Source organism: Phascolarctos cinereus, unplaced genomic scaffold (genome assembly GCF_003287225.1).
Source record: "Phascolarctos cinereus isolate Bilbo 61053 unplaced genomic scaffold, phaCin_HiC Scaffold_5;HRSCAF=322, whole genome shotgun sequence".
Taxonomy (NCBI): domain Eukaryota; kingdom Metazoa; phylum Chordata; class Mammalia; order Diprotodontia; family Phascolarctidae; genus Phascolarctos; species Phascolarctos cinereus.
In genome coordinates, this window is record NW_027555958.1 from 338261202 (window position 1) to 338273808 (window position 12607).

Below are 12607 nucleotides of genomic sequence, written 5' to 3' on the forward strand. Positions count from 1 at the left end.
AATAAATAAATTTTTTTTCCCCAAACATATACTAGACATCTCCTTACCTTCTTAAAGAGGATGCTGAACAGTACTTCTTTTGGATGATGAAGGATCATTATGAAAATCAATTATCCTATTTTTAAGGGACGATACCCTCTTCCCACTCTCTCCACTAAAGATTTCACATGTCAGTGAAAAAAACTGAGGCCATTTATCAAGCAGTTTCCTCATCTCCCAGCACTCAGACACCTTCTTCCCCCTCTTCCATTCCTCTCTCTGATGAAGAGCTGGCTGTTCTCTTTGGCCTCCTTGCTTCCAGCCCCTCCCAGGCTTCTCCAGCAGACTGTTCTCCCAGTCACTCCCAGTCACTTTCTAATCTTCAATCACTCCTTCCACGCAGCCTTCAAATACACCCATGTCTCCCTCCATTCTTAAACAACACAAAAAATAAAATAAATAAATCTCACTTGATCTGTCCTTACCTGTGTGATCTTTCCTCTCCTTTTTGGCTCTCCTTTTTGGCTAAGCTTGTTGAGCAAGTCATATACAATAGATGCCCTCACCTCCTCTCCTCTCTCTCTCTTACCCCTCTGGAATCTGGCTTCTGATCTTATCACTCAACTGACAATGGCCTCCCAAAAGTTATCAATGACTTATTAACTGCCCAATCAAATCTCAGCTATTACCCTTCTTGCCCTCAGGAGTACTTGACGGTGTTGATCACCTCCTGCTGGATGCTCTCTCTGCTGCGTTCTCATGACGCTTCCCTTGCTTGGTTCTACCACTCCTGTCTGATCCCTCCTTCTCAGTTTCCTTGGTTGGTTCTTCACCCCTGAGTCCCAAAGCTCCGTCCTCTTCTTCTTCTTTTTTTTTTGGCTCTCAGGGGTCCAATGATCACTAATGATCCCTAGAACTGTATATCTAGCCCTAGTCTCTCTCCTCAGGTTCTAGTACCACATCACCATCTCAAACTCAGTTTGTCAATAAAAAAAAAAAATACTCACAACTTCTCAAGTTCCCTATTACTGTCAAGAATGCCATCCTTCCGGTCACCCAGGCCTGAAACCTTGGTGTCATCCTCAACCCTTGCCAAACCTTCTCACTTCTACCTTTAAAACTTCTCTCATGTACGCTCCTCCCCACCCCCCCTCAAACAGTCCCCACCCTAGTTCAGGACTCCACCTCTCACCTCTACTGTTATAACAGCTTTCCATACTGTCTCCCAGCCTCAAGTCCTTCCTCACTCTCATCCATCCACCAACTCAGTGGCCGAAGACACCTTCCTAAAGCATCTGTATGAAGCTCCTGAAGCTCCACTGGCCCCCGAAGCCTCCAGGATCAAATATAAAGTCCTCCTTTTGGTATTGAAAACTTCACAACTGGGCCTCTTCCTGTACCTCATTCCACTCCACACTGTCTGGGATATAGCTCCACTGGCCAATTTGCTATTCCTCACAGACAACAACGCTGCACTTCTAGCTCTCTGTCTTCACCCTGGCTATTTGCCATGCTTAGAATGCTCTCCTTTCTTTCTGCTTCTTAGTTTCTCTTGTTTCCTTCAAGACTGAGTTCAAATCTCATCTCCTCTGGTGAGGCAGACGGGGGACACAATGCTTCCCTACGTCTCCCCATTCATTCCCTACTCAAAGCTGCTAGTATCCTCCCCCTCTCACATCACCTTCTATCTACTCTGGATAGATACTGTATGTACCTAGTTATTTACATGTAATGTCCCTCCATCATAACACAAGCTCCTTGAAGGCAGAATCTAAGGTTTTGCTTTCTTTGGTTCCCTACAGCTTAGCAAAAGGTCCACTCTGACTCCATGCTTGGTCACTGACTGACGATCCCAAAGATAGTTGAGAAATTATAGATTTACCCCTAAACTAAATGTCCCCAGCAGCTTTATAGTTGACAGCTCTTCTCGATCTACTATATCTGCACTCAACATCAACTGTCAGTTCTTACCATTTCTGACTTGTCCTTCATCTCCTTTAACAAGGCTAATAATACAGAAAGCAAAACTGATTAGCTTAATTCTGCACATAATTCTAAATCAGTAAGCTATTGCTGAAGAGTGGTTCTAACTCTATAATAAGTAGGCTTGCTATTTTCAGGGGAATTAGAGGCAGGGTTATTTCTGGGTTTCCCTATTGCTTTCTGGATGGATAAGATTGTTAAAAGTCTGACAGACAGAAGTGAGGTCTTAATTTAGTACAATTTCTCTGAAATACCTTACCTATTACTTTCAAATTAGATAATCTATAAAAGGCATAAATATTTCCTAATGAGGTTATTCTTTCTATAAACTCAAGCTCTGCAAGAAGTAATTCTACAGATAAGGTTAAAAGCTGTAAACATTTAAAAATTTTCTATTTAAAAAACCCCCCACTATAATTAATTTAAATAACAAGCATTTTTAAAGCAGCTCCTCTGTGCAGTGCCCAAGTGCCAAACTAACGGCTAGTTTGTTGGGTTTTTATACTAGATGTCCACTATTCTCAGGAAATAATTTTGTTTCATGAAAAACAATACAAACATTTTAGGAAGAAATTAATTCAAGATTTTAGTTCTATTTTGGAACAGATTTTTAAACTAAGAAGTAAAACATTTGCAAAGTCTAATTAAAAAAAAAAGATCCAAAAAAGAAAGAAGGCAACAGTCAATATTAATACCATTCTGTCAGATTTAAAAGACACCTCTCTTTCTACGAATGAAAAGATATAAAGTACATTCACAGCAAATATACTTTATGAGGGTTTTCAGGGGGCAGGGGGACTGTCTGCTGTGCCAAAATGAAATGTATAGATAATTTTTTTTAACTGACAAAAAGAGATAGAGGTGGGAAGAGATTATCACTACAGGGTTTTAGCTCCTCAGCAAAAACAGGGATACACATAAATATAAAATAAATCTCCAGTCGATTCCAGTGAACCAAAACAGTCTAATTTTTTAAACATTGAAATGAGTTTTGGTTTTTATGCTGAGGAAATATGAAATTAGACTAAACAATAGTTTAAGTGCACATGCTGCAGCTTTCACTTACCTCTTTGACCCCATACTGAGATTTATGCCTCAGTGAGTTACACAATGAAAACATTTCAAGAGATCTGCTTACTCGACAAGCTGTGCTGCTGACATACTACCCTGGCAGGCTAGTAAGTGAACACCCCAGGAGGGAATAAAATGGTGGCCCAATCACATACTTCCTTCTCTTACATGGAAGAAAGTTACCTATTTATCTCTCAGTCATTCATTCTCTGCTGACTCTATTCTCACAAACTCTTCGTAACTATTCTTCTTCAGTGCTAATAAGTTTGATGCAGCAAAGCTAGAATTCATCCTTAAAATTTAGCATATTATAATCTAGCTTCAATAAGAAAATAAGTAGATTTGCAATGGGAAACTTTTTAATAGCAATAGTATTAGTTGGCATACCTAAGAAAATCTGCAGAAGTCCATCAGACTAAGACCTAAAAAAAACTGGGCTAAAACTTTAGTTTTTAGGCTCTTGATAAGTATCTGAATAACCAAAAATGCTACCTGCAGTATCAGAACTGATACTGTCACAAGCATCATTGTGGATGTTGATAAGGGTAAGACAATTTTTGTGAATTGAGAAAATTTTTTTTCTTCCCTTTCCTAAGGCTGGGGGAGGAAGGACAGTAATTCTTTGACTAGCGGGTAATGAAGAACTGATAGCTGGCTTTCTTCCTCCTTTCCTGTCTGAGGGGGTCACCTGATACTGTCTAGTCTTTTACAGACAGGTTGCTGTACAGATTCCCCCTCCCTGCTCATCACCGTGCAGTGAACTGAGACGCCAGATAACTTCAGCTGGTGCAAGTGCAGTTACTTCACAAATCAGCTCACAGGCCAAATATCAACAGCATGTTAGGAGGTATCTGGGTTAGCACGAAAGGATTAAGGTCTCCATTTGTCAAGTCATTGTCAAGCATTTACAACTCAGTATGAGAGTCTCTTGACTAAACCAAAACTGCTCTCCTCTTGTTCCTTGGACAGAATGGAATCCACACACACAAGCAGCAAGAATCTTACTCATAAATTCACAGTTGCTTCATTATTTCTTTCCTGGATAAGACTCACCCTAGACATGTGAAAAAACAACCCAACATCAGCCTGCAAATCTTACAGTGCTTGAAAATGCAAAGATTCAAGAGAATTCTGATAATTTCACTAATATTTGAGGAAAAATGTCAAAAATTTGCAACTGAATTTGCATTCCTACTGCCCCGATAAAGAAGCCTGGTAAGGAATTAGACAGCTAAGAGCTCTCTCCCAGCTCACAAATAAATGCTGGTCCAGCAGCTTGTGATCCCAAGTCAGTTCAATATGTGCAGTGTCACCCCCTCCCTGCCCAAGTACAACACTAGTGTTTCAGCCTTCTCTTCCCAGCCCATACCTCTGGCAAAATGAACTGCTCCACTGGTTTGTACCACAGTCTGCTGACTTGTACTCCACAGCTGGGAGGACTGAAACGAGCACTAAGGAGAGCTTCCTGTGGGCACAGAGAGTCAGGGGAGAAGTCACTCTTCATATCTTGTTAAATACATTATTAGGAGTACTGATATTCTATTTGGTTTAATCAGAATTAGTTTCTACCAACCCCAGACCTCTCTTTTCTCCTCTTCCATCTATCATCAGGTTAGGACACTGAATCTCCCTCCATTATGCCAATGATGTCATTTAGTTTTCAAATTAAAATGATAATTCATTCTAATTTAGAAGTGCCCCAAAGCAGTTGGTTATGTGAAGTATTGCCAAATGAAAGCAGAATGGGGGTGGTGGTGGTGATATCCACCAAGAGAAGGTGAGACAAAAACCAAACCATATAAAAATGACTGATTTTCATTAGATTAACAGCCTATTTCCTTTGAACACTCACCCATCTGTTGTAGCCAAAAGAACGTATTTATTTACATGCTTAATATTACAAATTGTCTTATGAGGGGAACATCTTACAAAAGCTATTAAGAGGACACAAGGTTTCTAAAATTACAATTTTTGTTAGGATTTTCTTCTGTTAAATATCAGCTTTTACAAATGCTACAGGAACATGATTTTTGCTTCTCTAGTGAAGTAGGTGTGAACATCAGACATGCAAATAAGGTCTTATAACTTTGGTGGCAGGAGGTAGTGGGTCTGAATATAATTTTGTGTGTGGGGCTTTTGAATATGTGACAGCACTGACTTAAGCTAAAAGCCACTTTAGATCAGAGACAGTTAACTTGTCACCAGTTATATACAACATCATGTACAGTAAGCACCTAAAGGTCAAATTAATAACGTGGTCAAAGCACTGTACTTATGAATTGGGCTCCCTTGCTGGTAGCTCACTCATTCAGAATAATGAGCTGCAGACACATCTTCATCCACTACCAAGACAATTAAGCATCTGATGTTGGCAAGTCACAGCAGGTCCTAATTTCCAGATTAAGTACGGTGGCATACTAAGGACTACAACTCGCACATCACTTAAAGGATTTCCCAGATAGAAGAAGTCTAACTTAAGCATAACAGATGGAATTATATGCTAATTGGCCATTAACTTGATGAGGCTCTTCTCATAGCAATAATACTAGATCTCGGTCAAATACATCCATGCCAACGGAGGGGCTCTATGAATATAGCATTCACACCAGTGGAACTACTTTCCCAATTCCACTAAGACTGACCCTTCATTCTACTTCTCTCACTACTTGCAAATGAGTATTTTATATTTTTGGAAGGAAATCTGAATTACAGACTTAGCTGGAAGAAATAAAACCAAGAAAGAACAGGTCAGAGACCAAGTAATTTAATCCCTAGCTAAACAAGAATCCTGTCTACGACACACCTGACGAGTTACCAAGGATGGGGAGAGCTCTACTTTGCTTGAAGACTCCCCCATGTGGAAAGCTCTTTCCACTTTGGGATGGCTCTGTTGGTTAGGAAGAGGCCTAAGTTTCCCATCTCTGGGGCCAAGTAGAACAAATTTATTTCTTCAAATGAAATACTATGCAACAATACTCACCAGTACAGTGGAAATTTTTCAAAGTAACTGAAACATATATTGAATGGATCTATAAATACCTCACCCTCTTTGCTAAAGAGGAAAAAATTTTTAAAAGACAATATCTATTTATGACAATAAATATAGGTAGTAGTAATGAAAATATATTAAAATTGACCAAAATTAAAAATTATAATGGCAGCACTGGCCATAGGAGGAGAGTAAAAAAGCTTTAAAAATCTGGGCAGCTAGGTGGCACACTGGATAGAGCACCAACCCTGGAGTCAGGAGGACCTGGGTTCAAATCCAGCCTCAGACACTTACTAGTTATGTGACCCTGGGCAAGCTGCTTGACCCTGATCGCCTTGCCAAAAACAAATAAATTAATTAATTTTTTTAAAATTTAGTCTTGCACTATTTTTCCAGAGTACAGGAAATGATAACTTAACAGGAGCACAATAATTAGGGAATCTATAGGAAATTCATTGCTGTTATTTTTCTTACATTCTTTTTGAAAACCAGGGACAATTTCACATATTCACTAATACATGAGTACAATACAATTATTACACAATTCTTTACTATCTTCATTCAGATATGCTTTTGGTTAAATTGTGTTCCCCCAAATATAATTAGTAGTATATAATAACCTGATATAATACATAGCATAGTACAAAATAGACAGAATATAGATGGTAACGATATTACCAGAATTACAAAAAGGTTCCATTACATTAAACAAGGAAAGGAAAATCAAGTTTCTGAGCCAGGAAGGGGCAGACTAATTTTGTAGACCTTTTCTAGGGAAAACAAATTTAATATGGACAAAAAGCAAGTTTAATACTGACAAGATAGGAAAGAAGTTAAGGGGTCAGGGAAGAGGGTTAAAAAAAACAGTTTGTGAAGTAGGATAATACCTCCTGTTCTGCTTGATACACCTTGACAGTAATATTCCTCTGGAAACCCACATCACCAGCATCATAGAAGACTCCAAGACTAGTAATGACAATTGGGTAGAGAACTCGAAAGCTCACACTGACAACTTGATCCTCAGAGAACCCTGCTGCAGCTCCTTCAGGAAGACTGAATGCCTCGATTTCCTGATTTAAAACTAGGGAAGTAATAACAACTCATGTTTACAGACCATTTTACAAAGCACTTTCCTCACAATAACCCTATGAGGTAGGTAGCAAAAACATGATTATCTCCATTCTATGGATGAGGAAACTATGATAAACTTCGGCACAGAGTAAGAATCAGAAGAAATTAGAAACAGATGCTATATATACAAACCAAATAAAACCTTTTACCCATGACAATTTTTATTGTGAGCTGGGCTGCTAAAACTAAAGCAAGTAATTGCTTGTAAAAATAAACCAATTATTTGTTAAGTTTCTTCCTCTTCCCTCCAAATAGCAAGAATGGAGGGTGGAGCCAAGACGGCAGAGTAAAGAAGGCAGGGACTCACCTGAGCTCTCCCCCCAAACCCCTCCAAATACCTTTTAAAAATGACTCCAAATAGCAAGAACACCTACTTCACTAAAGAAGCAAAAACATGTTCCCACAGCATTTGTAAAAGCTGATATTTAACAGAAAAAAATCCTAACAAAAAAATTGTATTTTAGGAAAATCAGGTATATCTGAATTCTGTTTGACAAAAGTCTGCTGACTATTAACAGAGACTGAATGCAGCACATGTAAAATGTAGAAAAGCAAAAGTTCAAGTTCTCCCCTAAACTGGTGATGTCAAACTCAAATAGAAATGGGGCCACTAAACCAGATCCCAGCCGGCTACATACTGACTTAAAAAAGCACATATTACTATTACCTATGTTATATAGTATCTTTATGTATTTTGTTAAATGTTTCCCAATTAGAGTTTAATTTGGTTTAAGCTACATGCCTGACACCTCTGCCCCAAACTAGAGCTGATCATCATTCACAGAAGATTTACAATAAATAAATGTGTTATCTTTAGAAAGTGGATTTGAAATTTCCCTAAATGGTATTTCAAAATGCCACAAAGTAACTCCCTCCTCCCCAACTTCAGCCAAGAACTACTCAAAACTTTTCATTCTGAGGACAGAGGTTTATTGAAGATTAAAAAGAATGTTTTCAAAGCATGTTTTAAGCTCTTTATTGCACCATGCTGTAGATTTCCATTTCCGGTTTTATTTTTACCTGTCTGTGTTATGGCAGCTTAAGCTCAAGGATTCTTGAGAAAGTCACAGACACATACACTACAAAACTGATTATGTAATTAATTTGAAATATTCCTAGAGAATGTGATTTGAATGAACAATATTGCAAAAATGGCTTTGCAAGGAGTTCAAAACTCAGTAACATAGTATTTTTCTTTCTCCTCTGTTATATATGTGAGGAACAATTGCATATACTTGAAACACTAAAGTTCAATCTTCTATCTGGATAACATAAAAGAAAAAGAAAAATAATGTCCTTCTGAAATTCTACACAGGCCAAGAGGCTCCCATCTGTATCTCAATCCATTAGGGGGTTTGCTAGAAGTGGGGGAGAGAGATTTAATTTTGTCAAGAATGACTACATACTGCTAAATTCAGCAACTCTCAATTATTATCTCAGTATCTCAGTATTGTGACTGACAGTCACCCTAGGGCCAAAAAGAGAGAAAAGTCTAGAGTGGATTAACAAAATTATAGTAACTATGAACACTAACGTAGATGTGGAACTCACTGGGATTAGTGATATTCAGCAGTTTGCAGGAATAAGGGTCTTCTCGATCTTCCACAGGCACATCACAACCACGAGCACCTATTATGAACTTCACAAGCACACTGAGAGATTTGTTGGCATTAACATCAATTAATAGTATTCTATCTTGAACATGCAGCTTCCTCCTATGCCCATTTCAAAATCCGTCCTTGCTTAGGGATAAGTACTCATTAAAATTAACTTCCTAGCTTTGCTTTACTTCATGCTGAAGGAAAAGAACCAAACAAAAGATGCTGAATAACTAGAGGCTCATTTCTAACCTCACTCTCCTACTGAAAGTCAGATCCTACCTTTGGCCACCACTACAAGAGGATGGCTAGTCAACTTCTGGACTGTGACTGCTTGTTTATACTTCTATTATTGAGGCCACAGCGTAATTTTAAAAAGAAGGTCTACATCAAAGTGTTGTCTCAGCATGACTCTAATATGAAATATAAGACTTCTGAAGTTCAGACGTACTTTGTAAAAAGTACTTTGTACTTTTTTTTGGCCGATGGCCAGTCAACGCAGAATCTCTTTCTTTAACAACCAGTTTTGGAGAAGTGAGTATAAATAGAAAACATTGATGATTTTAAAAGTTTCTGTTGTAGACATTAGTCCTAGATGGCTTTTAGCCATGTTATATGCACTTTCTCAAACAAAACTATAAAGGTAACAGATGTAATTGCAGGAAGAAATTTTTACCTAGGCTTACAAGGATATCCAGTCAGTTTCAAAAACAAGCCACTAACATCATTAAAGTCAAAGCAAGATAAGGCAAACTGGTAAAAGATAAAATGCATTGCAATTAAGAAATTCTTTTCCAATCAATCATTAAATGATAATTTACAAAATTCATTCATACACAGTTTGAAGGATAATAGTCCTACTATTACTTAAGGATCAAGACATGAAAGAACCTTTAGTAAATGCTTTCAAAAGAATGAAAACAGTTGGAAATAAAGACCTGAAATCTGTATTTGTTAGAGCTAAATGTTGGTGACCATAAAATTCACTTTGAGTAATTTGGCTCCTATGTTACCCAACTCTAAATAGCTTTGGTTCGATGCCCACCAGAAAGGCACATCAAATGAGTATGTTCCCACTGCTATAAACCTCTCCTTTTATAGCTATCCCTTCCACTAATCCCCACATCATCTTGAGACTGGCTAATCAGCTCACAAGAGAGAAAAGGGCACTGAGTTTTTGTTAGCCTGTATGTGTTCGACCTAAAAGCCAACAGATACGGCATTTTACCAAAACTCAGTGCAAGAAACTTAAGAATAAGAAGAGAGTACACATCACAAATATTATTTCACACAGGAGTTAAATGTTTCCATAAAACTTCATTTTATGTGCATCTTGATTTTAAAAAATAGTTCATTTTGTGGAGTCAGTGAGAAAAAGTTTATGGTATAGCTACATAGTCAAGGTATAATATCTCTCATTCTAAGGCTACAGTATGTAAAATATGCTGTTTTAAAATTAAAACACTGGTATTTAAAATAAAAACATTCAACAAATACTCTTCTCCCATGATGTCATGATTAAAGTTAAATTCATTTCTTGGGCATAACTACAGCTAGACATAATTTCTCCTATACTGAAAACAGTCTAATTTTCAAAATAAATGTTCAGGATAACTGTTTCTATATACCCAGCAAGGCACTAAAATATGAAACAACTTACCGCTGACTTAATTCTGAATGCTGTTTCAAGTGCTTCAACCAGGTGTTCCTGATCACACTTCGTAGTTCATGATTATTTCGAGCTGACAACACACCAACTACCACATCATAATGTCTTGATTTCCACTGAGGAAATAAAGTCAGTTGATCTGGAAATAAGTGATAATGATTTAGATGCATCTTATGCATCAAAAAAAAAAAAACAAACCACAGTACCAAAAAACTTTATGTTAAATATTTTATTTTTTCAAGTATTTTCAAATATCTTTAAATATTTTTACATCTTAAATATTTTCTAAAATTTCATTTCAATATTTTAAATTCTTTAAACCGGGGGCCGGAGCCAAGATGGCGGAGTGAAAGCAGTGACTTGCTTGAGCTCTCCCCCAAATCCCTCCAAATATTCATAAAAAATGGCTCTAAACAAATTCTGAAGCAGCAGAACCCACAAAAACACAGAGTGAAACAAATTTCCAGCCCAAGACAACCTGGATGATTGATCAGAAAGGTGTATCGGGCCAGGCTGGGAGTGCAGCGCAGCGTGGGCGCACAGGCAGCAGCAAATCTGGAGCAGGCCTCAGAGGACTGAATTGTGGGCAGGGAGGTTTCCAGACTCCTCAACCCACGAATGCCAAAGACAACTTAGAAGGTCAGTGGGAAAAGTCTGTTTCTGTCGGTGGTCAGAGAGGAAGGCGGGGTCTCAGCTCCATTCCCCAAGAGCCTGGCCGGGGGGGGGGGGGGGGGGGCACAGCTGCTTCCTGAGCTTCTGGCCCATAGACTGAGGGGGAATCCAGTGGCTGATCAGAGAGGGACTGCAGGGATCTCTTTGCCAGTGTTTGGATCTGGGTCACAGTTCTGGGCGGTGGTGCTGGGGTGAGGAAGAGCGCTGGCATGGAGGAGATCGTAGTGGTTGTAGAGAGGAACCCCTCCTCACAGTTAACGGGACAGAAAGGAATACTTGTGGTCACAGGCCAGGAAAGGAGTAAACACCTCACCCCTTATCATACCACCTTGGAAGAACTGAAAATTTACAGGTCCCAACAATATCTCTGAAAACAGCTACACAAACCCCTGAAGTTTGGGACAGTACATGCTCCACATTGGAAGCAGACTCTTACCTTAATAAGGAGTTTAAAACTCAAGTAATTGGCTGGGACCATGAGCAAGCAGCACAAAAAGAGAAAGACTATATTATCTTACTTTGGTGAAAAAGAAGATCAAAATAACCAGAAGAAGACAACAAAATCAAAGCTCCTACATCCAAAACCTCCAAGAAAAATATGAATTAGTCCCAGGCCTTGGAAGAGCTCAAAAGGGATTTTGAGAAGCAAGTAAGGGAAGTAGAGGAAAAACTGGGAAGAGAAATGAGAGTGATGCAAGAAAATCATGAAAAACAAGTCAACAGCTTGCTAAAGGAGACTCAAAAACATACTGAAGAAAATAACACCTTAAAAAACAGCCTAACCCAAATGGCAAAAGAGGTCCAACAAGCCAATGAGGAGAAAAATGCCCTAAAAAGAAAAATTGGCCAAATGGAAAAGGAAGTCCAAAAGATTACTGAAGAAAATACTTCCTTAAAAATTAAGATAGAGCAATTGGAAGACAGTGACTTTATGAGAAATCAAGACACTGTAAAACAAATCCAAAAGAATGAAAAATTAGAAAACAATGTGAAATATCTCATTGGAAAAAACAACTGACCTGGAAAATAGATCCAGGAGAGAGAATTTAAAATTATTGGACTATCTGAAAGCCATGATCAAAAAAAGAGCCTAGACATCATCTTTCAAGAAATTATCAAGGAAAACTGCCCTGATATTTTAGAACCAGAGGGCAAAATAGAAATTGAAAGAATCCACCAATCTCCTCCTGAAAGAGATCCCCAAAGGAAAACTCCTAGGAATATTGTAGCCAAATTCCAGAGTTCCCAGGTCAAGGAGAAAATATTACAAGCTGCCAGAAGAAACAATTCAAGTACTGTGGAAACACAATCAGGATAACACAAGATTTAGCAGCTTCTACATTAAAGGACCAGGGCATGGAATATAATATTCCGGAGGGCAAAGGAGATAGGATTACAACCAAGAATCACCTACCCAGCAAAACTGAGTATAATCCTTCAGGGGAAAAAATGGTCATTCAGTGAAATAGAGGACTTTCAAGCATTCCTGATGAAAAGACCAGAGCTAAACAGAAA

General features: G+C 38.4%; 1 protein-coding gene across 6 annotated transcripts in view; it reads right to left on the reverse strand.

Moving 5' to 3' along the window:
- B3GALNT2 (beta-1,3-N-acetylgalactosaminyltransferase 2) overlaps window positions 1-12607 on the reverse strand; it is a 40652-nt gene that overhangs the window by 16369 nt on the left and 11676 nt on the right. For all 6 annotated transcript variants that reach the window (XM_078156244.1, XM_021000439.2, XM_021000438.2 and 3 more), the window contains exons 2-5: window positions 10412-10559; window positions 8705-8805; window positions 6910-7103; window positions 4403-4498 (exon numbers count right to left, since the gene is read on the reverse strand). In XM_078156244.1, the coding sequence (XP_078012370.1) occupies window positions 4403-4498; window positions 6910-7103; window positions 8705-8805; window positions 10412-10559 (539 nt within the window). The remainder of the gene's footprint in view (window positions 1-4402; window positions 4499-6909; window positions 7104-8704; window positions 8806-10411; window positions 10560-12607) is intronic.